The sequence below is a fragment of the Canis lupus genome, chromosome 24 (assembly GCF_048164855.1).
Source record: "Canis lupus baileyi chromosome 24, mCanLup2.hap1, whole genome shotgun sequence".
Taxonomy (NCBI): domain Eukaryota; kingdom Metazoa; phylum Chordata; class Mammalia; order Carnivora; family Canidae; genus Canis; species Canis lupus.
Window position 1 is genome coordinate 31883541 of NC_132861.1, and position 23163 is coordinate 31906703.

Here is a 23163-nt window from a genome sequence, read left to right on the forward strand (position 1 = left end):
TTTTTCAAATGTATTATAATAAATATGCAGTTATATATGTATTATATGTATAATAATATGTTATATATGTATTATAATAAATATGCAGTTTTTCTAAAAACTTTGTCATGTATACTGAGCCTGAAATATCATGCATGTATACGGAGTTAGAACTAAAATAAATGCATTTGGTTTGTTTTGTCACATACCAAGACTCCATTCAGTAAAATAAATCAAATATTCATGTAGCTGACCATAGCTCCATTGAAGGAGAAGATGGGTGCTGAGAAGTGACAAGTAGTATCTCTTTTACAAGTAATTCTGCCTTTAAAAAAAAAAAAAAGACTTGACAATTAGAAACTAGTCCACGAATTACTCAGGGCCTCACTGACAGTTACACAAAGACGTGACTGGGAAGGGGGTGGCTTAGCTCCACACTAACCCCCAAGCTCTTTCCCATACAACAACAACTTTTACAAAAGCAGCAGAAGTGCAGCCACAAGGAAACCTATCTTTTGACTGAGGAGAGATTCAGCGATTGAAGCAATCAGGTAGGAAGGGCAGAACCGGACAGAGCCTTCAGGATCTTTTATTCTCTGGCACCATCAGGCTTGGTTGCCCTCTGCCCACAAGACACTGCACTACCCCCCAGGGCTGAGGAAAGGGCCCTGAGACACAGCATCAGAATATGGGGCAGGTCCAGGTTCATCTGGTGTCCTTGGGAGAAGAGCCTGGCTTGACCCCCAGCTTCCAATGTGTTTGCAAAGGAGGGAATTACAGAGCCCCTTGGTGGGCTGTTTGGTGCATTAAGACATGGAGGGTACCTCCTGAGCCAGAGGATGTGGGCTTCCTAGTGTCCCAGACACCTCCCTCTAGCAGTCTCTTGAGTTCGGGCTAGGAACCAGCATGCAGAGCCCTCTTACCCGCATGCTGTGGCGCTTGAAGACATTGTGCCGGTGGAGAGGTGGGGTATGCAGCGAGTTTACAGGAGATGGATACTCCATAGGGCTGGTGAGCGTAGGTGAGCTGGCACACAGACCCTCAGGGACCTATTCAGGAGAAGCAAAGAAGCACCAGCACAGGGACAAGGCAAGAAGGTGAACAATTAGCTGCTACAAACATGAGCACAAAGAAACAATAATGGGCACCACAGGAGACACAGGACTTGCTCTTCAGGAATTAACAAAGAATGTGGTGTGGGCATTTCGTTGGTCCTGTTTGGGAGACATGCAGGGCAGCACACACAGCTCTTGGCTAGGAGTTAGTGCAGCCACTGTGGCCTCTTATTCATCTGACAGTCAAATACCATGACAGTCTGCATACAATGGGGTCTACATATGTCACTGACCTACTGAGTCCATGCCTCATCCTTCAGGACTCTTCAGAAGGAGTTTTATTTTATAAGCATGTCACAAACTGACAGATATGATTAGCCCACAGAAATGTTTGTGTGTTTGTATTTAATCACTATGTTAAGCATCACAGAAAGATATGATTCTTTTTAGGAATATTGCTTCTATCTTCTGTATCAAGGTTTTTTTTCTTCACACAAGGATTTATCTATTAGTTTTTAGCATTGTTTTGGTACTGGAGCATTTTCTTGAGAAATATATGACCGTGGGACACCACCATTCTGTAAGGAGTACTAGATAAACAGACATCGTTTCTATTGGTTGAGATGCTCCATTGTTAGACAGTGATTGTGAGTTGAGAGATGTAAGAGAAGAAAAGAGATGGGCATTGGCTCCCTGTGACTGAGATGCTGGACAGAGACACAAGACAGAGACATTCTCAGACAGGGACCAACAGCTTGGGAAGATCCCATGATTGGTGATGATGGAGGCATGAGGAAAGCACAGACGGAAACTTACTCTCAGCTTCTGGCCACTGGATTCTGCCCAGAGCCTCCGTGGGGAGCCCCAGGGAGCAATTCCATTTTCTGAGGAACATCAACTGTCCCCAACTGCTTGAAATTCCTTCTTAGAAAGCTCTGCTCAAGGAAGGGGCCAGGGTGGCCTTGGGCATAGAGAAGTAGCTATAGGCAGGGACATGGAGCAACAAATACTATGGACAGATGGACTGAGCTTAAGGCAAGTCTTAGCTGAGGACAGCCTACTAGAATTGTATTTTGATTCTTTTTATCTGGACACACTCACTTCAAATTCTCTTGTGGGTACCAAGAAGAGTCAATGCAGTCAATCCATCTCCTTAACCCAAACAGGCAATTATTAGTCCCCAAAGGCACAAGAATGGAATTTTAGGAAGGTCCGAGACGAGGAATGGCCCCAAACTTTCCCAGCCCTCTGGTTACATGTTTACCTGGAACTGTAGCTTGGGAGCCAAGAGGTTGGTTTGTGGAGGGAGTCTGTACTTAGGCCGGCTGGGCTGGAAAGAAAACACAGAAATGAGTCAGTCTGTGCCTCTCTCCTTGAATGAGCAGAGCTTGCCAAGGGGAATATCAGGTTGGACACAGGTCAAGGTTTATTCAGAATGGAGGAGAGATGAGAGGCAAAGTTATTTTTAAAATCATTTGCATTCATGTACTGAGTACCCATTATGTGCTGAGTGATGGTTAGATATAAAGAAGCCAGTCTCTCTGCCCTCCCAGGGGCCATCACTAATTGAAGAGTTTACCGATCTCTGGTGTGTAACCTCTTTAGATATGGGAACACCCATCAAATCAGCTGTCAAAAGCCATAGACTTTCAGAGGTAACATATCACTGAGGGCTCAGGGAGGAGATGCAAACTGAGCTGGGTCTTTACTGGGGAAGGATCACAGTATGCCAAGCAAAAGGGGACAGTGAAAAAAGACTTTGGACCACATAGGACTTTGTTATGGAATGAATATTTGTGTTCTCCCCCCCGCCCCCGAGATTCATATGTTGAAGCCCCAACCCTTAGTGTGATGGTATATAGAGGGGGGACCTTTGGGTGATAATCAGGGTTAGATGAGGTCATGAGGGTGGGGCCCTCATGATGGGATTAGTGTCCTTATAAGAAGAGCAGCAGAGGGACGCCTGGGTAGTTCGGTGGTTGAACCTCTACCTTTGGCTCAGGGTGTGATCCCGAGGTCTTGGGATCCCTGCGGGGAGCCTGCTTCTCCCTCTGCCTATGTCTCTGCCTCTCTCTCTGTGTCTCTTGTGAATAAATAAATTTTAAAAAAATATCTAAAAAAAAAAAAGAGACAGCAGAGCTCTTGCTTTGTTTGCTGTGTGAAGACACAGTGAGAAGGTGGCCATGTACAAGCCAAGAAGAGTGTCCTTACCAGACAATCAATCTGCCAACACCTTGATCTTGGACTTTCCAGCCTCCATACTCAGTCTGCAGTATTTTGTTATAGCAGCCTGAGCTGACTAACACAGACATGATCCCTAAAAGTCCATCCACTTGGGGATCCCTGGGTATCTCAGTGGTTTGGCACCTGCCTTCAGCCCAGGGCATGATCCTGGAGTCCTGGGATCAAGTCCTGCATCGAGTTCCCTGCACGGAACCTGCTTCTCCCTCTGCCTGTGTATCTGTCTCTGTCTCTGTCTCTCTCTCTCTCTGTGTCTCTCATGAATAAATAAAATCTTTAAAAAAAAAATCCATCCACTTAATGGCATGGTAGCAGGGCACTGGATTGTGAGCTCAGAGATGTCAAGGAGGCTGTGGACATGGAAACTGAACATAAGGGACCTGGGAATATTCCCCATTCATGTGCTCTCAGGGACATCTAAAAACACCAGAAAGAAAAGTGCTCCAGCCCCTCAAGGGAAGAGTTTCCAGGGTGATTCTCTGCCCTAGCTGCCCTCCAAGGGGTCTGCTCTCATTGGGGACTCAGATCACACCTGCCAGGACATCCATGTAATGGGTGCTGAATTTAGTGCTTATAGACAGAGGCGTTGAGGGCCAAGAGGACCATAGGAGCACATCCTGCCTATGCTGGAGGAAGAGAGAGGAGGTATATAGTTAGGCCAGGAGTGGGCTAGATGGAGACCCAGCTCTGCTTAATTTACGGGATCCAAGAGTCCAGGCTTGGTTTACCTTAGGTGGGGGTTCCTGGTAGGCTGTGGGCTCCAAGATTTTGGGAGGTCGGTAGCGAGCATTCCTCTCCTGCTCTATAGCAATGTCCTTCTCCATCTGATAAATGTCACTGCCAAGGAGTCAGGTCAGATAAAGAGGAACAAAGTTAAAGATGCTCTTGGGGATTCTTTTCTGCACTTCTTGCTCTGAAGCCTCGATAGGCCCAAAGAAGGATTGCAGAATCCCATTTTGTCTCCTCAGCAGAGTGGCTTGGGGAGACTCCTCTGAGAATGCTGGAAGATGGACCCTGAGCTGCTTCTCCCACAGTAAAGTTAGGAGAATCACAGGAATGGATATATGGTGGATAAAACGTCTTTGGAGAGCCAGTCCAACAAGGCAGTTAATGTGTTTCCTGCCCACTTTCCCACACATCTTGCCTTCCTGTGCCTGCTATTTGGCACCAACGTCCTGTACAGATTTCTGATATCCCAGCCAACTTCATGACCAAGACCTGTGTTCTACATCTCCTATTTTTTTGTTAAACCACCCACCAACACATTCCTGGTGTGTACTAATGAGAAATGGCTGTGAATTCAACTCCCGGGTTAGCTTTGTGCACACTTCTTGCCTTTCTTACTCAATCCAGTGTTTCCTAGCCTTGGAATCACAGACCCTAGAGGACTCTGGAATGATTATATGAGGTCCCTGAATTCACATGTCCATATATATACCAAGCATCATCTGTAGACCAAGTATTATGTGCTACTGAGTATGTAATATTCGCATTGTATTTTCAAGTGTACCTGTATTATACTGCCCATTATATAAAAAATTCATTGTGTAGCTTAATGCATTTTGCCAATCAATAAATTCTGAAAATGTAACTATTGTTGCAGGGAGGAATTTTCAAAATTTGACATTAAAAGGGCCCCTCTTATGCCCACAGGATTGGGAAATACTCGTCAAATCCTTTCTCTAATGGAGGATTGCCAGGATATAGCATAAGGGAGGTATCCTGGGGTCTTTGGCGTCTTTGGATAGCCTTCCAATTACACCAGAAAGCCTGCTCCTAACTCCATCCATGGTGGGGGCTGGCCTGGCTCCTCTAAAGGGGCATGCTTCCCAGCCCACGGAGAAGCACCTGTCACAACTCCTCATAGTTCCCCAGAATGAATTAAGGTCCCCCTCTTACCCTCATCACCCCAGAGGTTTGGCCCTTTCAAATTACATCTTTCAAATACTTTTCCTGGAACCCTCTGGCTTCTCAAATTTCCCTTATGAAGAACCAAAAGATGAAACTAGAATTGATCAGGGGTGTCAACCAAGGCACAGACAAGTACAGAGAGGTCTTTTAAGCTGGGGGCCTTGCAGGCTGTGTTGGAACCCCTGGCCCCAACAAGCAAATTAGGTGTCATTCCACTGCTCCAGCTTCTCCCTTGGGGTGTCTCCCTGCAAAGCAGTTGCCAGGGGCTCTTTTCTTTCTCTAAAAAAAATGCCAACCCATTGACTGCAGTGTTCAAAGTCACTGGTTTTAACATTAATTAAGCACTAGATCCCCTAATGCAGAGGTCAGCAAACTTTTGCCTACAGGCCAAATCCAACCCTCCATCTATTTTTGTATGGCCCCAAACTAAGAATATTTTTTATATTTTTTAACGAATGAAAAAAATAAAGAGAAGAAATCTCACAACATGTGAACATTACATAAAATTCAAATTTCTGTGCCCCCAAATAGTTTTACTGAAACCCAGCTACACTCATTGATTTATGAATTGTCTATGACTGCTTTTGAGCTATCATGGCAGAGTTGAGTTGTTTTAACACAGACCATATGGCTTGCAAAGCCCAAAATATTAACTATCTGGGTCTTTACAGAAAAAGTTTGCTGATCCCTGCCCTAAAGGATGCGGGTGGGGGAGTGAGGGGGGTAGTCAGACCACCCAAGGAGGAGCTGTTGGGATGCAAATAGGGAGACCCTCTAAGATACTCTGACCCTTCACCAGGAACCTCCTAATACACGGAGAATAATGGCTCTTGGGTGAAAAACCAGACCTTCAGGCTGTCCATGCTCCATTCAGAGGGGAGAGGCAACCCCCAGGGTCACTGTCTTAATGGTCAAAAATCAATCACTCCCTTCCTTGCTACCTGGGAGAAACAATCAAAGGCAGAGAGGGACAAGGGTGCTGCAGGTCCTACGCCCTAGCTGGGCCTCCTGTAAGGCACCCCTCAAATCTCTGCAAAAAGCACAGGCATGTCAGTGAAAGTCTAGTTTAGACTTTGTGCTCAATCCTAAAAAAATATTTTTGGAGCACACACTAGGAGCAACATCTTGTGCTCAAGGCTGAGAGATATCAAGATGGTGAGGCTTAGGGGATCCCTGGGTGGCTCAGCAGTTTAGCGCCTGCCTTTGGCCCAGGGCGCGATCCTGGAGTCCCGGGATTGAGTCTCGTGTCAGGCTCCCAGCATGGAGCCTGCTTCTCCCTCCTCCTGTGTCTCTGCCTCTCTCTCTCTCTCTCTCTCTCTCTCTCTCTCTCTCTCTGTCTATCATAAATAAATGAGTAAATCTTTAATAAAAAAACAAAACAAAACAAAAAGATGGTGAGGCTTAGCCAGGCTACCTCTGTGAGTTCCAATCTGACCGCGAAGTTGGTTCCGATCCCCTGTCCTCTGGCAGAGCTGCTGAGCCTCTGTGACATGTACGGCACCATGGTTCTGCTGGGAGGACCAGCCAATTCCACTTGGACACATGGCTCTGTGCTGCTCAGAGGGGAGGTCCTGGTACAAGTCCCAGCCCCATCCATCACTGCTACAGCTCTGAACCTGATTCCTCTCATCTGTAAGGTGGCCATGAGGACACCAACTACCTCTTGTTTAGGGAAGTACATTTGTTGTGAGCTTCTAAGAGCAGCTGAAGAGGAGACTTGTTTTCTAGAGTTCCTGTGCCTGCAGCCCCCACCCCTCCTCCATGGTCACCTGAGGTTGCACACGAGCTCAGTGAAGCGTGGCCTCTCACTGGGGTCGTAGTCCCAGCAGCGAGTCATAAGGGTGTAGAGAACAGGTGGGCAGAGGTCGGGCTTGGGCAGCCGGTCCCCTTTCTCGAGCACCCCAATGACATCCTTGTTCTCCAGCCAGAAGAAGGGTTGCTTGCCAAAGCTCAGGATCTCCCACATGCATACAGCTGAAGGCAGGAAGAGAGGGCTCAGGACCCGCACTGGGCAGGACTCGTGCCTGGAGAGGCCAGTCCACCCTCCTCAGGAAAAACCATGGCAATTAGCACACAGTCCCTGCCAGGGACATCCAAGTTCCCTAGCATCCCCCTCTAGCATCCCCCTCTAGCATCCCTGGGGTCACAGTGGTGGTTCACTGAGAGACCAGTCACCTGCATCTGCAAGTGAACTAAGGCTCCCCTCCCTAGAACCCTTCTACATGGAGCTATTAAGTTTCATGGAACAAGGAGGAGAGAGCGGTTAAAGGCATATTGTTGGGACCACCAGTGCCTTCTCTTAAGAGGGAGTGAAGACCCTATGGAAAAGCTGGGGTTTGCAGCCTAGCACCCATACTTGCTGCCAACACAAGCCCCTGGCCGGCCTGAGCCTCAGTTTCCTTATCTGGAAAATGGGAATAATAATCATGAGCTTTTATTGAGCTGACTGTGGAGAACGAAGAGGGAAAGTGGATGTGGCTGTGTGTTCTGCTAGGGGTTGTCCATCTATCACCTGGTCTTGTTCTCACCTATCCCTAGACCTCCTTTTCAGAACAAACCTCAGAGTTTGGTCTTTAGAGTCTGATCCCCTCTGGGGGGGTCCCCAAGTCAGCCCCAGGACTGGTTGGTGGAGAGTACACTCACCTCAGGAGACTTTTCCAGGAAAATTAACCAACACTGCCCAGGCAGGCTCTTAGTGTTTGTCGTTCCCAACCCACCACTAGCTCCCCCACTTCTGGGACTTCTCAGTGGCTATAGCAAAACAGAACCCTGGCAACCCGAGGGTGGGGGTCCAGACCCCTTCCCCCTGTGCCCCCTCTTAGCCTGGTCATGGAGGGGAGAATCAGAACTCTTTCCCATACTCCTCTGAAATTCCACTCACCGAACATCCAGACATCACTGGCTGTCGTAAAGCGGCGGAAGTTGATGGACTCAGGGGACATCCACTTGATGGGAAGACGAGTCACAGAGGCTTTGCAGGGGCAAAGAGATTTACAGAGGTTATTTAGTGAAGAAAGATCCAGAATGATTCAGAAATACAGCTTATTCTCCAGAGACCCTCGGCCTGGGCTTGTGCATTTCCTTCTTTCTTTTTTTTGGGGGGTAGGGTAGGGTGGGCCTACAGCGACCCCTCCAGGGACAAGGCAGGAGCCAAACATCCCTCACCTTTGTAGTACTCCTCATCCTCAATGTACCGGGAAAGGCCAAAGTCGCCCAGCTTCACACACTCAGTGGAGGCCACCAGGATGTTTCGGACGGCGATGTCCCTGGGAGAGAGACGTGAAGGTTCAGAATGTTTCATTCTGACGGACAGATGGACAGAGAGATAAAGGAGGAGAGTACTGGCCAGGGTCCCAGCTTCCAGAGCAGAATGGAGCTGCTTTTATTGCTCAGCGCTCTGCCGACCCATCAAGTCATCTTGCTGAAGCTGCGCTCAGGCGGGAGGCTGGGCTGACCGTCCAGGTCCCACCACGCACGAGGCCCCATCACCACCTCCTTCTACGTCCCTGGTGAACTTTATCTCCCATCACCCCTTCTCACGTGGCCCCAGTATGAAGCCTAGTTCAGGCTCCCAGGACCTGCTCCACACACCTGCCCTGTTGGCCGTTTCCTCCCCTCTGCCAGGGATGCTGTACCCTGCTGACTTTCAAGGGAGGGCCCCACCAACTTTCCTGCTTTTCCCCTGCTTCTGCAACTCTGTTGGACTGTAGGCTTTTGTCATGGCTAAGAACAACGGCTCACAGATACCCTCCATGGAGCACGGGACAGTCAGGACCACCCAAATGCTATACACACCCTGCGTTGTGACAAAGAGACCCCTCAGGACCACCCCCTCCCACCCCGTACAGAAGAGGAGATGGGGATACAGAGAGCTGAAGGAACTTGCTCAGTAGGTTCCCAGGGTGGGGTGGGGAAGGGGTCATTCCAGGCAGCCCAACTCCAGAGCTAACTCACTGACTCAGTTTACCTCATGTTCCTGGCATCATTTCTAACCCCAGGTTCATCTGCTCACTTCTCACAGGCAGGCTCCACTTTCTATCATTTGTCTTTATTACTGAAAAGCTGACTTCAAAGCATGACAACTTCACCCAACCAAAGGAAACAGATCTGTGATCCCGCCACCTTCACCTCAGGATCAGTTACATCTTGAATTTTACCCTCGTGCTAGATAAGGGAAGCTCCACAAGGAAAGGGATTTTTGGTCTGTTTTGATTACAACTTTATCCCAGAGCTGAGGACAGTGCCTGAAAGCACAGGGTAGAAGTTCCATATGTGTTGAATGAGTGAATGGACTGAATGAATGAATTTTTATATTCCCACACATTGCTTAGCATAGAATCACCCACAAGGCCACATATCCCATGTCCATGGTGTTGGATTGAAGAATTCACCTGCTCACCCCAATTGTCTGGGAGCACCCCCCCTTTGTCTCCTCCAGAGGATCACATCCTTTGGGGCTGGAACCTTCTTTCAGGGGATGGGAACAAAGCCAGGTGGAAAAGGGGCCCACTCTGTAGCCGGAGGGAGGATAGGACTTGGCAGCTCAGGGGTGCTGAGGACCAGTGGGGGGCCAGCTCCTCAGGCTGGGAAGGGCCCAGACCCCAGGATCCTCCCTGCACTGCCTCAGTCCAATCCCTCAACCTGGGCCATGTGCCATCAAATGGGTGAGCCTGAGGAGAGCAAGCAATTTCCTAGGCCCCATAGGGAAGCAGGCTAGATTGCACAGAGTTACAATCAGTTGCCTGGCACCTTAGATTTATTCTTAATAACAATGCTGAGGGACATATGGCAATTCCACTTTTCAGATGGGACAGTGGGTCCCTAGCCGGTGCTCCAGGTGTCACATTAGGCGGGACCAAAGATGGGGTCTCAATGCTTGTCTGTGCCACTCCGAGGCCTGCAGCACCACAACCTCTCTATGGTCAGGTGGAGGAACCAAGCTTCCTCCCATCCCCACCTGTGGACACAGTTGATGTTCTCCAGGTAGGCCATGGCCTTGCAAATCTGCAATGAGTACAGGACGAGGGTGAGCACCTTCAGGGAGTTCTTGTTCCTCTCCAGGTAGTGGCCCAGCTGTAGGAAGGTGAAAGATGCCATCAAGACCCCGGCACAGCCTCAGCAGGGGTCTTCGCCACCCAGCCCTTCCCTGGCAAACCCAAGTTGGCAAGATGTTTCAGAAATTTCTTCTACAAACCATCACAGGGTTGTTTCAGCCAAATACAGAGGGCAGGAAACTGGGAGTTAAGGGCCCATGCTCTAAATGCATCCCACCCGAAGTCCTGATCAGCTGTGGCCTAGCTGTCATCACAGGGTTCCGCTTCGGCCACCTCCAGCTCACCTCACCGTAGGGATACAATTCCATGATGATCCAGGTGGGCTCCTCTTCAATGATGCCGATCAGTTTCACAATATGCGGGTGGTCAAGATTCTTCATGATCACTGAAATTGGGGGAAGGAGGGATGGACCAGAATGGCTCTAAGGTCCATTGTGAGAAACACTCTGGCCTGTCCCAACTGGGAGAAATGGGGAGTGAAACCCCTCCTCCCCACGGAGGTCCCTGAGCTGTTCACACCCTCTCTATCCCGGGTTTCAGGTCCCTCTCCCTTCTTGGAGATCCGTGTAGTCTCAGGGGTCTTTTCCCACTCATATGGGGGCTGCGTCACTTCCCAGGGGACACCCACCTGCCTCACTCAGGAACTTCTCCTTGTTGTCCAGAGTGCAGTCCTTCTTGCAGGTCTTTACAGCTACATTGATTTTCTCCCCTTTCTGTAACGAAAGTCTGTTCAGAGTCCCTTGGGCCAGCCCAGTGCTCAAATGAAAGTGTCCCCTCCCCAGCATTGCCAGGTCATCCCACAGGCTTGGGTGACAGTTAACAGACAATATCTGGGTGTCTTGGTCTCTGCAAGGCACGTTCCTCCCCTTCCTCCATCTGCCCTCCACTGTCTTTCCCCACTCCTCTCCGACTCCTGCTTCTTTCTTTTTCTTTTTTTTTTTTTTTTTTAAGATTGTATTTATTTATTTGAGAGAGAAAGTGTAAGAGTGCCGGGTGATAGAGAACACAAGGGGGCTGGGGCAGAGGGAGAAGCAGGCTCCTTCGCTGAGCAGAGAGCCCGATGTGGGGCTTGATCCCAGGACCCTGAAATCATGACCTGAGTTGAAGGCAGATGCTTAACTGACTGAGCCACCCAGGTGCCCTGACTTCATTGCTTCTTGATCAGGGTATGTCAGGCCCAGAAGGAACCCTTGAGACTCAAGCCTCTGGCCGTCCAGATCAGGGCACTGAGGCTAAGGCCCTGTGCTCTGCCCATCGTTAGTGGCATGTGTGGAGTGTGTTAGTGGCATAGTGGCATGTGCAAAGCCATCAGATGCAGTGTCCTGGTCTCTTTCTCTCTTTTTATTGTTGGCTTTTACATTTTTGCTACTTCTTTTCTTTGGTTCCTGCCCTATTGATGGCCTCAAAATTACCTCCTCCCCCAGAACTTGCTCTTCCTTTTCTCACATTTTCTCATATTTCCCCATGTCCTTGCCTTCCAAGATTCAGCCAGCCTTTACCCAGGTCCTGCCTCCATTTTGCTCTCTAGGCTTGCTATCCTTCTGGGAAATGACTCTTGCTTCTATCACTCTCTGGTATTTCATAAATACTGCAAATGCCAAGTGGATGAAGAGCCATGTATCATGGTGGCTGCTCCAACCCCAGAATATACGAGCTCCCCTTTTGTTCTATGGAAAAGCAGGAGAGGAATGTCCTCAAAGAGTCTGGAACTCACGTGATTTGTGTAGACACCTTCATAGACCTCCCCAAAAAAGCCTTCACCAAGAATCCGATTCAGGACCACATCTTCCCGTGTGACACCATACTGCGGGCCTGGGCAGATGGAGAGAGAGACAGTTTCAGAGCACGGAAACCACTGGTGCCCCCAGGAATCTGAGTATTTGCAGGCCCCAGCACCAGGCTCTGCTCCCTATTTGTCCAGGTATCACCAGACTCCTCAACAAAATCTCAGCTAGATTCCAGGAGTTGGCCTGGAAAATGGGTTCTAGAAAGTTCCATTGTCTCCAACTTGGGGACAAACCATTACCCTGTTTCCTCTGAAGGTTGGGTCCCATATCCACACTCTTAGGATCCCAGCATACATCACAGACACACAAAAGGTCCATAATGTGGGGATAAAAGAATGATCTCAGCTTTCAAATCAAAGGTGGTTCACTTAGGTTTGTCCCTGTCTGAGGCACACATGGGAGAGGATGAAGAAAGGAAAGAAAGTCCCCCCATGGTGTCATGGGCATCCCCACAATGTCACTTCATTGGGCTCTGGCTGTGGCCATTGTGGTGGAGCTAGAGATCTACCTCCAGGCCTTCGAAGGGTCTCATCGGGAATCTCTGCATAGATGTCTGATTCTGGAATGACAGAAAGAGAACATCCTATGGGTGAGATGCCCTCAGCAGGCACCTCCAGGAACCAGGCATGTGGCCCCCACGTGCAGGCCAGCAAAACCAAGGTTGACATCCTGGGGAGGGGAAGGATGGGAACCAGGCAAGAACTGGCGTTTCTGTCCCAGGTTTTGGTGTGGACACAGAGCCTAGGGTGCCTTGATTTGAATCCCTGCTCACTACTGCCTGGTTGTATCATTTAGGGCAAGTTAGTTAGTCTTCCCTAATCTTAGTTTTTCTTTCTGTGAAATGAGTGTTTCCAGGAACTTTCATAAGGATCAAATAAAATAACACCTAATACAGTTAACACTGCTAGGGAATGAATGTTTGTATCTCCCCCAAGTTCCTACGTTGAAATCCCAACCCCCAGTGTGAAGGTATTTGGAGATGGGGCCTTTTAGGGGCAATTAGGTTTGGATGAGGTTGGGAGTATGGTGCCTCCAAGGTGAGATTAGTGCCCTGATAAGAAAAAGAGAAACCAGAGCTCTCCATCTATCCACCACGTGTGGACACAGAGAAGGTGGCCGTCTGCATGCTGGGAAGACAGTCCTCACCAGGACCTAACCATGTTGCCACCTTGATCTTGGACTTCCGGTCTCTAGAGCTCTGAGAAACACATGTCTGTTGTTAAAGCCCCTCAGGCAGCCCCAGCTAAGACACACATGGTGCCACGTATTAACTGTTGAATATGTCTTGGCTATTATGATTAGTGACATTTGGAGCTGTCACTGAGAAGTTATAGGGGAAGTTTGTTTTTCTGTAGCTTTGGGGGAATCCTTGACAATGTCACAAAAGCAGGGAGAAGAGAGACTCTGGACTCAGGCAGAGGACTGCAGATGGGCAGGCTTACCTATGCTGCAGCTCTCTGACAGGTGGGGCCGCTGCGCCTCCAGGTTTCTGTAGGATGAGATGAGAGGGCAGGAGCCTGGTGAACTCAGGGCCTGGCAATGTGCCCCCACCCCGGGCAGCTTGGGTCTCCTGCCGCCCCCCCTCCCCGCCCCTCCTGGAGGCCAGCGGCACAGTGTCCCCTGCCTGCCTGGAGGAGCAGCCTGTCCTGGAGCATGGCCCAGGCTGTCAGTGGGCAGGGAAGAGGGGACAGCAGCAATTCTCCCTAAGATGCTGCAGACAGCATCGGGACACGGGAATACCCTTGCAGGAATTCATGGGGTGAAATCTACTGGTGAGAAATTGCCGCTCGTGAAATGCCGGGGTTCCAGTGTTCTCCCCTGGGGCGTAGGCAACCGGAATCCACGGCTGAGCGCAGGCTTGTCCCCTGCCTTCCTGTTGTACTCACAGCATGGGGATCTGGGGCAGGCTGTTCCGCTTCTCACCATCTGGGGAGAGGGCAGAAAGAGGGGGAGCTGGAGCCAGGGACACAGGGTCCTGGGTGGATGGCTGACCTCACTGCTCCTAGGAGCCAACACAGGGGGACCCCTTCCCGCCATTCTGTAGCCTCTGAAAGTCGGAGTGGAAGCTAGCCTGAATTCGAGTCCTCTTAGTAGAAGAAATTCTCAAGTTTCTTTCTGCCACCACCCACATGTTCCAACTCGGACCCCTGCCTCCTGATGCCATCCCAAAATAGACACATCTACACAGGAGGGACCAGTTGTGTTCTAGCATGAGCTTTGCTCTTCCATGGGCTACAAACACCTCTGCTCCAGAAGCCAACCCCCACTCTGCCTTTTGCCAGGGCCCACAGCTAGGACCCAGGATGGGGCCACAGGGAGCATCGGGCAGGGCTTGGGGAGCCCCTCCTCACCCTTCCAGAGCCTCTTGGTTCACATATGGCTCAATGGGTTAGCTTTCCCCTGCTCTGCCTCTGGGGCCTTGTGCCACATCTGCCCATTGGGTCAGTTTGCCTTTAAGTGGAAACTCACCTTTCTTGGGATGAATGATGAGAGAGCCTTTGTGCTCCCCCTGCAGCCGGCAGTAACCGTCCACCAGGTCAGCCATGTTCTCGGCCTCTGCCAGAGAGGAGGTTTTGATGGACAAGGACTGCAGAGAAGAGACCAGCCAAGGATGAGACCCGAGAGCCGTGGCTAGAGTCTGTCCCCCAGGACTGGAAGAAGGAGCAGACGATGCCACCCATCCCCTGCCTGGGAAACCATCGGCACCTCCCCTGGGGCTGGGCGTGCATTCCCCACAGCCACCAGGGGGCGCACTTGTCACCCCTCCCCGCCGGTTGCCCTAAACCCTGGAAGGCCACTTTGAGCTAAGACTCATTTTGGTCTCTGAGTGCAGAGCACAATGCCTTGTACCTAGTAGGTGCTCAATAGGTAAGAGCAGAAACTCGGAGTGGGCAGGACGGACTGATGAAAGGGGAGGTAGACAATCAGTCTCCAGTCTGAGTTCTCTCCGATTTTTCCACCCACAAAAAGCCCAGGTCCCCAGAGGTCCTGTTACTGAGGCATCATTCACTTTTTCAGAGTTAGACCTCTGATTGGTACTTTGATTTCTGGTCACTTCATGCGCCCTAAAAACTCCCCCTACTTATTTCTCAACATTTTTATTTAGATAGCTTGGCTTCCTGATACATTTCCCTTATAATTTTATTGTCAACCTGGTATCTTGTCTGAGAAATAGGTGCAGTTTTCTTAGCAAGATTCCAGAAGCCAGGAGGGCCTAAGCAAGAAATCCTGCCCTGCAGTTGCATGCCCTCGTTCCAGAGCTTCCAGGTGCCCAGAGATGCTCACCTGGGGGGCGCCTTCAATACCCAGCTGCAGTATTGCCTGGCCCTCCTCCAGAGGGAGGCACCTGATGGACTTGATCTGCTTGAATTCGGCCAGGCAGGTGGGCTGTGAGAAAGAAGGGGGCCTTTCAGCCTATCCCGCTCCAGGGGTGAGGCCGTGAAGATTGGTCAGTCTTGGGGGAGGGGTTGCAAGGAAGACCTGAGAGCCTTTCAGTGCGATGAAGAGAGAACCAAAGACAATTAAGACTGAAAGGATCATCTAGTCTAAGCTCCTCACTTTGCAGAAGAGGAGTTTAGAGAGCTAAGACTTGCCCGAGATCATACGCCACATTGGTGATAGAGCCCAGGTCTTTTGACTTCCAGGGGAATGATCGCCCCATCTTGCCATTGCACGAGTAACTCTCTTATCTGAGCCAGAAGAGCAATGATACTGTCCTTCTGTCTTCTCTTCCTGCCAAACCATCCCTACCCCCCAGCCTCTGTGCAGGGGTTAATAGTCAAAGGGAAATAAAGAACCATCTGCCCCATGCTCCAAACACTTTCTCTATGGCTACTCATACCAAGGGCCTCTCTGTTCTCAGTAAGGGGCATGAACAACTGATAAGCAGGATAAGGCAGGAGGCAGCAGAGAGGGGAAGACTGCTTAGCCTTCTAGTCTTCGAGGCCAGGTGCAGTCTCTGCCCACCCCTCCCCACCCCCGGTGTCTCTACCTTTGCATCTTGACTTGTCAGCTGGCGGATGCCCTTAGGGCCGATGACTAGGTCCACAGTAATGTTCCATCCTTGCTGGAATAAAAGGAGAGAGAGGACTGTTGGTTCAGTTCAGTCTCCCTCATATTTCAGAAATTTCAAAACAAGCTCACTAAGTTAGACACAGGCCACTGTCTCCTGGGCCCTCCAGCTCCTTCAGTCTTAAAGCCCTGCCAGACAGATTACCCTCCTCCCAAAACCCTGCCTACTCTGCCCACCTCCAAGATCTCTAGCCCGGATTTCAGTTCCCTTCCTCAGGCAAGTAGATTAACATTAGTTGGCATTGGAGGGTATGCTGGTGAGGCCCAGCTGCCCGAGGATCTTTGCTTTGTGGGCTGCTATGAGCAACCACACCCCTTCTTGGCCCCCCACATTGGCCTCCTGGGCCCATTCCCCAAGAGGCCTGGAATTCAGGTCAGGGAGAGAATAAAGATGACGGTCATTACAATGAGTTCACAGCGATAGGTCTCCTGGTCGATGTTGGCAAAGCCTGCGAGGGTGTTGAAGAACTTCATGACGCACTCCTCCTCCCTGAGCGACGCATACTGCTGGAACGTCTGCTGGATCATCTTCCGGAACTGCTTGGGCTGGAGGGGGATGGTCACTGGTGAGTGGGCCCTGCTCCAAGCTCAGATTCCTTCTTTCATCTCATCAGAGCCACTCTGCTGCCAGCGGATGGTCCTCAGGCCTTCGCCATGAGAGCAGCAGCCATCTCTTACCTAAAGCACCCACCTACTATCTCAAGGGAGGCTCACCATAGCCCTGGTAGGGAAGTATGGAAAGTAGCATCCCCAGGCCACAAAGCTAATTGGCCTCCGATGTGGAAATGGAGCCAGGTTTCCTAATTGCTAGCCACAGAAAGGGCCTGCTAGATGTTTTTAATCATGCAATGCCCAGATTGTCCAAGACAGCACAGATGCCCTGGCTTTCCCAAGGATCCCCAGCCCAATGCCATTAGCTCCAGTCCAGGAGGCCAGCACAAAGGGGGTCTCTCTGGGCTCCTTGCCCAGTGGTTTCCTTACCTTTAAGTTCTCCTGCATCTGCTTTGGGAAAAATAGGTCCAGTCCCACTTCCTTCCTGAAAGAATGGGTGGGGGGGAGTAACATTTGATCCTTGCCTCCTCATCCCCAACCTAGGACTTCAGGCTAATGAGGAAGAGGCAAGATGGCTTGAGGACCAAGGAGATGGGTCCTGCCTGGCTCTGGTCTTGAGGTAAATGAGGTAGGGATTGAGTAGGAAAAGCAGAACACAAAGAAGGATGGGAAAGGCAAGGGCCAGTGTCAGAACTTACTCCAGGAGCTCAAAGTTGGACTTTTTGTCAAGTGCATTGTGAGGCATGTCCTTGAAGAACCGCCTGCAGAGAGAAAAATCATGAATAGGTTGATGTTTGGAGAACAAGACTGTTAGACTGGGGTCACCCAATGCCACACATTGGCCTGAAGCTCCTTAACCCTTCCAAATGTGGTAGCCAGTGGAAGGGAGAATATTAAAAAATTTTTGACATTTACAAAATTACGAGGAAAAAGAAAACCCACAGGTTTCATTCCTAGGAAGGACTCCAACTCTGTGCTTTGGGAGGCCCAGTTCTGGGACTGCTCAGTTTTAGGGCAGAGGAAGAAGATGGCAGTTCTATTTGTGGCCTCTAAAAATGAATGACCCAAGGCAGCCAATACTGATTGTTGGAAGGCCTAGCATTTAGTAGCTTGAGTATACGGCCCCATAATGGTCCAGTTCAGTGGTTCTCAGAGCAGAGGCAATTTTATACCTCCCACTCCTGCCTGGAAATATTTGGCAGTTTCTGGAAATCTTTAGTTGTTACATCTGGTTAGGAGGAAGATGGTCCCACCAGCATCTAGTGTGCAGAGCCCAGGGCTGCTGTTAAATATCCTACAATTCACAGGATGGTCCCCCAACCAAAGAATTATCCAGCCCCAAATGTCCCTTTGCTGAGATGGAGAAACCCTGGGACTTTGATCCAAGGAGAGAACTCAGGAATCTGGGAGGAATGCTCTTCCTTGACCCACTTCTCTCTAGCGGGTATCTGACAGAGTGAGATAGCAGATCCTGGAGGAGCATGGGAGCTGATGAAGGCAGGCCTGCATTCTGGAAACCAAACAACAGGTCAGCAGGGATGATATTCACTTGTAGGACATGAGGAGCCGACCCAGGATTCTCCCCTGGATGGATGGTCCTTCTCCTCCTACTTCTACCTGAAAGTGCTTAAGATCCCAAATTTTCACATGGCCAATCATGGCAGCTTTAGAAAGCTTTTTTTTTCTAATCCAGTGTTACCTGCTTGCCCCCCAGGTTCACAGAAAACCTCAAGAGCATGCCTGTGGTGTGTTGATTACAGACAACATGGCCTCCAGCAATTCCCGCTGGCTTGCGGGAGCTGCAAAATGTCCTCCTAGGGAACTGAACAAATTGGCTTGCTGTACGCACTTACTTAATTCTAAAAGAATAAATGTTGGCAAGTGCCCATCAGGAAAGAGGATTTTAGATCTTTCAGCATCATCCATTCATTCAAATAAATACTGCACTCTCATTCTGTGCCAGGAGTATGAGATGCCAATGCCGACTTCAAGGATTTGATAGGATTTCGCAATCTAGTGCATGCCAGCCAATGGCTGCCTGACAGAGTGAAGCATAGGTACAGCAGATCCATGCAGGGTAGGGAAGGTGGGGTGAGCATGAGGAAAGGGAGACTTCAAGATGGAAAGACCCTTGGGCTGGCTCAGTGGGAAGAACCTATGGCCACTATGGTGCTTGTCATGGACGCTTCACAGGCATCCTCTGAGGTTTTCTATGAACACAGAGGGCTAGCAGGCAACATTGGCTCAGAAAACTTTCTAAAGATGCAGAATAAAGAGTTTACCAGGTTGAAAAGGGAACGAGAAGAGTACGCCACACAGTGGGATCTGCTTCCCAACCCCCAATGACAGCGGTCTCTTAACATCCCTCCTGGCTTATGGCAATTGAGTGAATGAATAAGCTTTGAGACTGGGGATGGATGAAGGAGTTCTGAGGATGAGAATATTTAAATAAGCCTTAGTTTAAAAAAATTGGGATTAGCTAAATGGAAGGGGAAATAAATTTTGAAATGAACAGTGAGGAATTAAAGTACATGAAAAATAATAGCAATGTTAGAATGATGGAGGTGTTGGTACATGGAAAAATGTTTTCTTAGAAAAGGGAAGCTTCGGGGCACCTGGGTGGTGCAGTTAGTTTGTGTCTGGCTCAGGTTGTGATCTCAGGGTTGGGGGATCTAGCCCTGTGTCGGGCTCCATGCTCAGTGTGGAATTTGCTTAAAAAATTCTCTCTCCCTCTGCCCCTCCTCTCTCTCTCTCTCTCTCTCTCTGCCTCTGGAATAAATAAATAAATCTAAAAAAAAAAAAAAAAACCTAGGAAACTCGGGAGCACACTTAGGTCATTTCCATCTCCTGCAATCCAACCACTCCCTCTATCACTGGTTGCCCTTGAAGATCAGTTACCATGTTGCTTTTGACAAAGGTACCCAATCACTTGATGTGTCATGATCTGTGTGTCTCTAACATTTGGAGCAGTGGAACATCTTTGGGATGACTGAGAGGACCAGTCACCATTGCTTATCGTATGTACCAGTGTCCCCAGAGACTGGGCATCACAGTCTTCTGTGCTGAGTCCCATCTCAGCTGCTGTCAGTGAACACCCAATAGTCTCCAACCTGCCCCAGTGCCATCATTGAATAAGGCTGCACCTTCTAGAGAGGCCCTGGTGTTTGGCTGGTTCTGTGAAGCCTAGGTCTGCCATTCTGACTAGCTAACACTTGGTGGAAAGCTAGGCATGGGCAGGCACAGGCCCATAACTGATGCCCAGGTAAAACCAGCAGAAAGTAAAGAAGCATCTATGTAAAATCCAGTTGGCTCTGTTTTTCTTCTAAAAAGCAATAGAATAAGTTGCTCATTATCAACATTTATAAATTAACTATGAGACAAAATGCCTTTTGAAGCAAGCTGAGTGTTCTTTCTTGAATCTTTACTTATTACCAGTTACTATTCAACCACTATTAGTGTACACTTTCACTCTGAGCTTTTAGGTCAGAGTGTTCAGAGGCTCTGCTGGGAGGGGGCAGTGGTCCTGGGTGTCTCAGGTGAAGGGGAAGCTGCGTGGTTCCTCACACTGGGAAGGTATTAACTTCTAGCATGTGAATCTTAAAAAAAAAAAAAAAAGGAATGCCTGGGTGGCTCAGTGGTTGAGTGACTGCCTTCGCTCAGGTCATGATCCTAGGGTTTGGGATCGAGTCCTGCTTCAGGCTCCCCGTGAGGAGCCTGCTTTTCCCTCTGCCTATGTCTCTGCTTCTCTGTGTGTGTGTGTGTGTCTTTCATGAATAAATAAATCAATCTTAAAAAAAAAACTGCTAGCATGTGGCCCAAGAACTTCACATTTTAATTTAGAGGGGGAAATATAAATTAAGTATTTGGCATTTACAAAGGACTTCCAAGAAATCAATAAAAAATTAATTAGGTATGATTCCAAGTATATGGTGTTCTGAAAAAGGCAAAATATGGTGATAGTAAAAATGTGAGTAGTTGCCAGAGGTTGTAGGGGTAATGAGCAGATAGGGAAGAGAGGATTTAGGGTGGTGAAGCTATGGTGGGCTACATGACGGCATAGCCTTATCAAAACCCATAGAATACACAACATCAAGAATAAGCCCCAATGTAAACTATGGACTTTGGGTAATAATCATGTATTGATGTAGGTTCATTGATTGTAACAAATGTACCATGCTGGTGGGAGTGCTGATAGATAGTGGGGAGATCGCACAGTGTAGGGCAGGTGGCATATGGGAAACTTCTATACTTTCCTCTCAATTTTGCTTTGAATTTAAAACTATCCTTAAAAAAAAGGTCTATTAAAATAAATAAATAATGAATAAAGGTAAAGAAAAAAAGTCATGTAAGGGTAAAGAAAAAAAAGTCATACAAACAATACAAGCAATAAATAATTACTAAATATTCTGTTCCTATCACTATAAGTACTTTAAATACATTAGCTCATTTGTTCCTTATAATAATCCTATAGGGTCACTACTATTATCATCATTCCCATTTTACTGATGAAAGAAATGATGGATATGACAAATGGTGAAACTGAAAAGTACTCTGGTCGAGAAAGTGCTAGGCACAGCTTTGACCACGCCACCCTCCTCCACCCCGAATGCTTCCACGACCAAGAATAAGGCCTATTTCTTAGACTGTCATTCAAAGTCTTCCACAATCTGGTCCTCCTTTGCTTACTCCCACTACCGTCCAGTCTGTTCTTTTCTTTCCACTGATCCCTGAGTCCGGAATGAACTGTCTTTCACTCCCAGCTCCCCCCATCATCTCCCAAAGGGATGTATCCTCCTTCCTGAGACGTTCAGATCCCCTCTTCCTGATTCTTCAGGAAGGATTAAGGGCTTCTAGAAGTGTGTGAGTTTGGCACATGTTTCATTCTGCCTTGTATTATAAGCAACCGTGGACACACCTGTCACCTCCCAGACCCAGAAGTTTGAGGGAAGCTCTGCAAGACTTTCTAATTCTATGAATTTTTATCGGTGCCTATTGCAGCTGAGGACATAGCAGTGAACAACAAGGATGAAGACCCAACATTCAAATATCTCCCAGGACCTTGCCTAGGGCTCAAAGAAACATTTACTGAATCACTTGAATGGTGGATAGGCATAGAAACATTTACTGAATCACTTGAATGGTGGATAGGATAGGCAGCCTAGAGGCAAGAGCAGTGGGGGACACTGACCAGAGATAGGACTGGCCTTTCTATTCTAAGGACCAGTTGGTGAGCACCTTACCTTCTAGTCATCATTCATCCATTGTTCCCCCCACCTCCCCCACATACTTACTCTTGTTTCCCACCCTGGAAGCAATTCTGAGCTGGCCAAGAACTCTAGTCCCTGGAGGGGCCTCAAGTCCACATACCTGAGCTCCAGACAGCCTAGCTGCAGGGCCATGCCCTCGCTGACCTTGCTGGCATAGCGTTGCATGTAGTCATTCCGTAGCTGGTGGAGAGAAAGGCCAAGGTTGAGAGTCATGCCCTCCTTCCCTATGTCCCTGAACAGAGGCCCAGGAAGATGGGGGGTGCTTTGAACCCAATCCTGAAGCACTGAACTGTCTCTGTCTCCCATACCCCACCATACACAAACATGTAGCAGATGAAGAGCAGAGAGGGAGACTCCCCTCTGCTCTGCCTCTGCCTCCTTCTAGAGTCCTCTAGAATCATGCCTCCACAAGCCAAGGCCTTCAGGTTTTTGGAGGCACTTTCAGACACATTCTCTCATGGCTTTATGAGGCTAGAGCTCAGATTATCCTCTCCACTCTTCACTTTAGAGATAAAGAAACTGGAATTTGGGGATGAGCCAATCGTTTATTCAGTCTTGTTCGTAAGTAGTGGCAGATGTCATCCATTCTACAATCAAAGTCTGGCTTTGTGTCCAGCAAACCAGGAGGGAGCAGAGACCAGACAGATGATAGTGGCAGCAGACTCACGTGTCCTCAGCACTCACGGTGCCATGTCCTGTGCTAGGCATGCTAACGGCAGTACAGCCGGTGGCAGGTGACAGCAGCTCCAAACAGCTCATGAAAGCCAGTTATTAAATTTTCTGTAGTTTTGCAAGCCGTATGATATCATACTGGTAGCTTAAAAAATGCCATAGTAGGGAAATATTTACACCATGGAAATTGGCACGTGCTATAAATCAGAGATTCTTTTCTTCGGAGAGGAGGTTCACCAGCACCCAGCTAATGATACCATTTGGTCCTCATAACAACCCTATAAAGTAAACGTTATTATTATCATCTCCATCTTTTGAAACAGGAAACAGCTTCAGGCAGGTAAATTAAGCCTAGGAGGATATGGGGTTAGTAGGTGGCAGAGCTGGGCTAGGAGCCAGGTGTGTCAGAGTCTGTTTGCTAAGACTACCACTCCTCTTTGGACCTGCTCTATCTGCTCACCACCAGGTCTCCTGGGCAGTAAAGAGCCACCAGCAAAGTCCAAAAGGACCTGTGCATTTGGGCGGGGTGAGCCAGCACTCAATTAGCCATGAGAGAACCAGGGTTGGAACCCCT

At 48.9% G+C, this 23163-nt stretch overlaps 1 protein-coding gene across 3 annotated transcripts in view; it reads right to left on the minus strand.

Annotated features, from left to right (window-relative positions):
- Positions 1-23163, minus strand: part of PTK2B (protein tyrosine kinase 2 beta) — a 126592-nt gene that overhangs the window by 10212 nt on the left and 93217 nt on the right. For 2 of the 3 annotated variants that reach the window (XM_072796187.1, XM_072796189.1), the window contains exons 5-24: positions 22018-22097; positions 17349-17411; positions 17080-17134; positions 16504-16644; positions 16019-16093; positions 15313-15414; positions 14497-14614; positions 13914-13953; positions 13470-13516; positions 12536-12586; positions 11955-12052; positions 10869-10953; positions 10525-10625; positions 10144-10259; positions 8352-8452; positions 8068-8157; positions 6956-7160; positions 4004-4112; positions 2299-2364; positions 903-1028 (exon numbers count right to left, since the gene is read on the minus strand). In XM_072796187.1, the coding sequence (XP_072652288.1) occupies positions 903-1028; positions 2299-2364; positions 4004-4112; positions 6956-7160; positions 8068-8157; positions 8352-8452; positions 10144-10259; positions 10525-10625; positions 10869-10953; positions 11955-12052; positions 12536-12586; positions 13470-13516; positions 13914-13953; positions 14497-14614; positions 15313-15414; positions 16019-16093; positions 16504-16644; positions 17080-17134; positions 17349-17411; positions 22018-22097 (1869 nt within the window). The remainder of the gene's footprint in view (positions 1-902; positions 1029-2298; positions 2365-4003; positions 4113-6955; positions 7161-8067; positions 8158-8351; positions 8453-10143; positions 10260-10524; positions 10626-10868; positions 10954-11954; positions 12053-12535; positions 12587-13469; positions 13517-13913; positions 13954-14496; positions 14615-15312; positions 15415-16018; positions 16094-16503; positions 16645-17079; positions 17135-17348; positions 17412-22017; positions 22098-23163) is intronic. The other variant, XM_072796190.1, reaches the window with a different exon arrangement.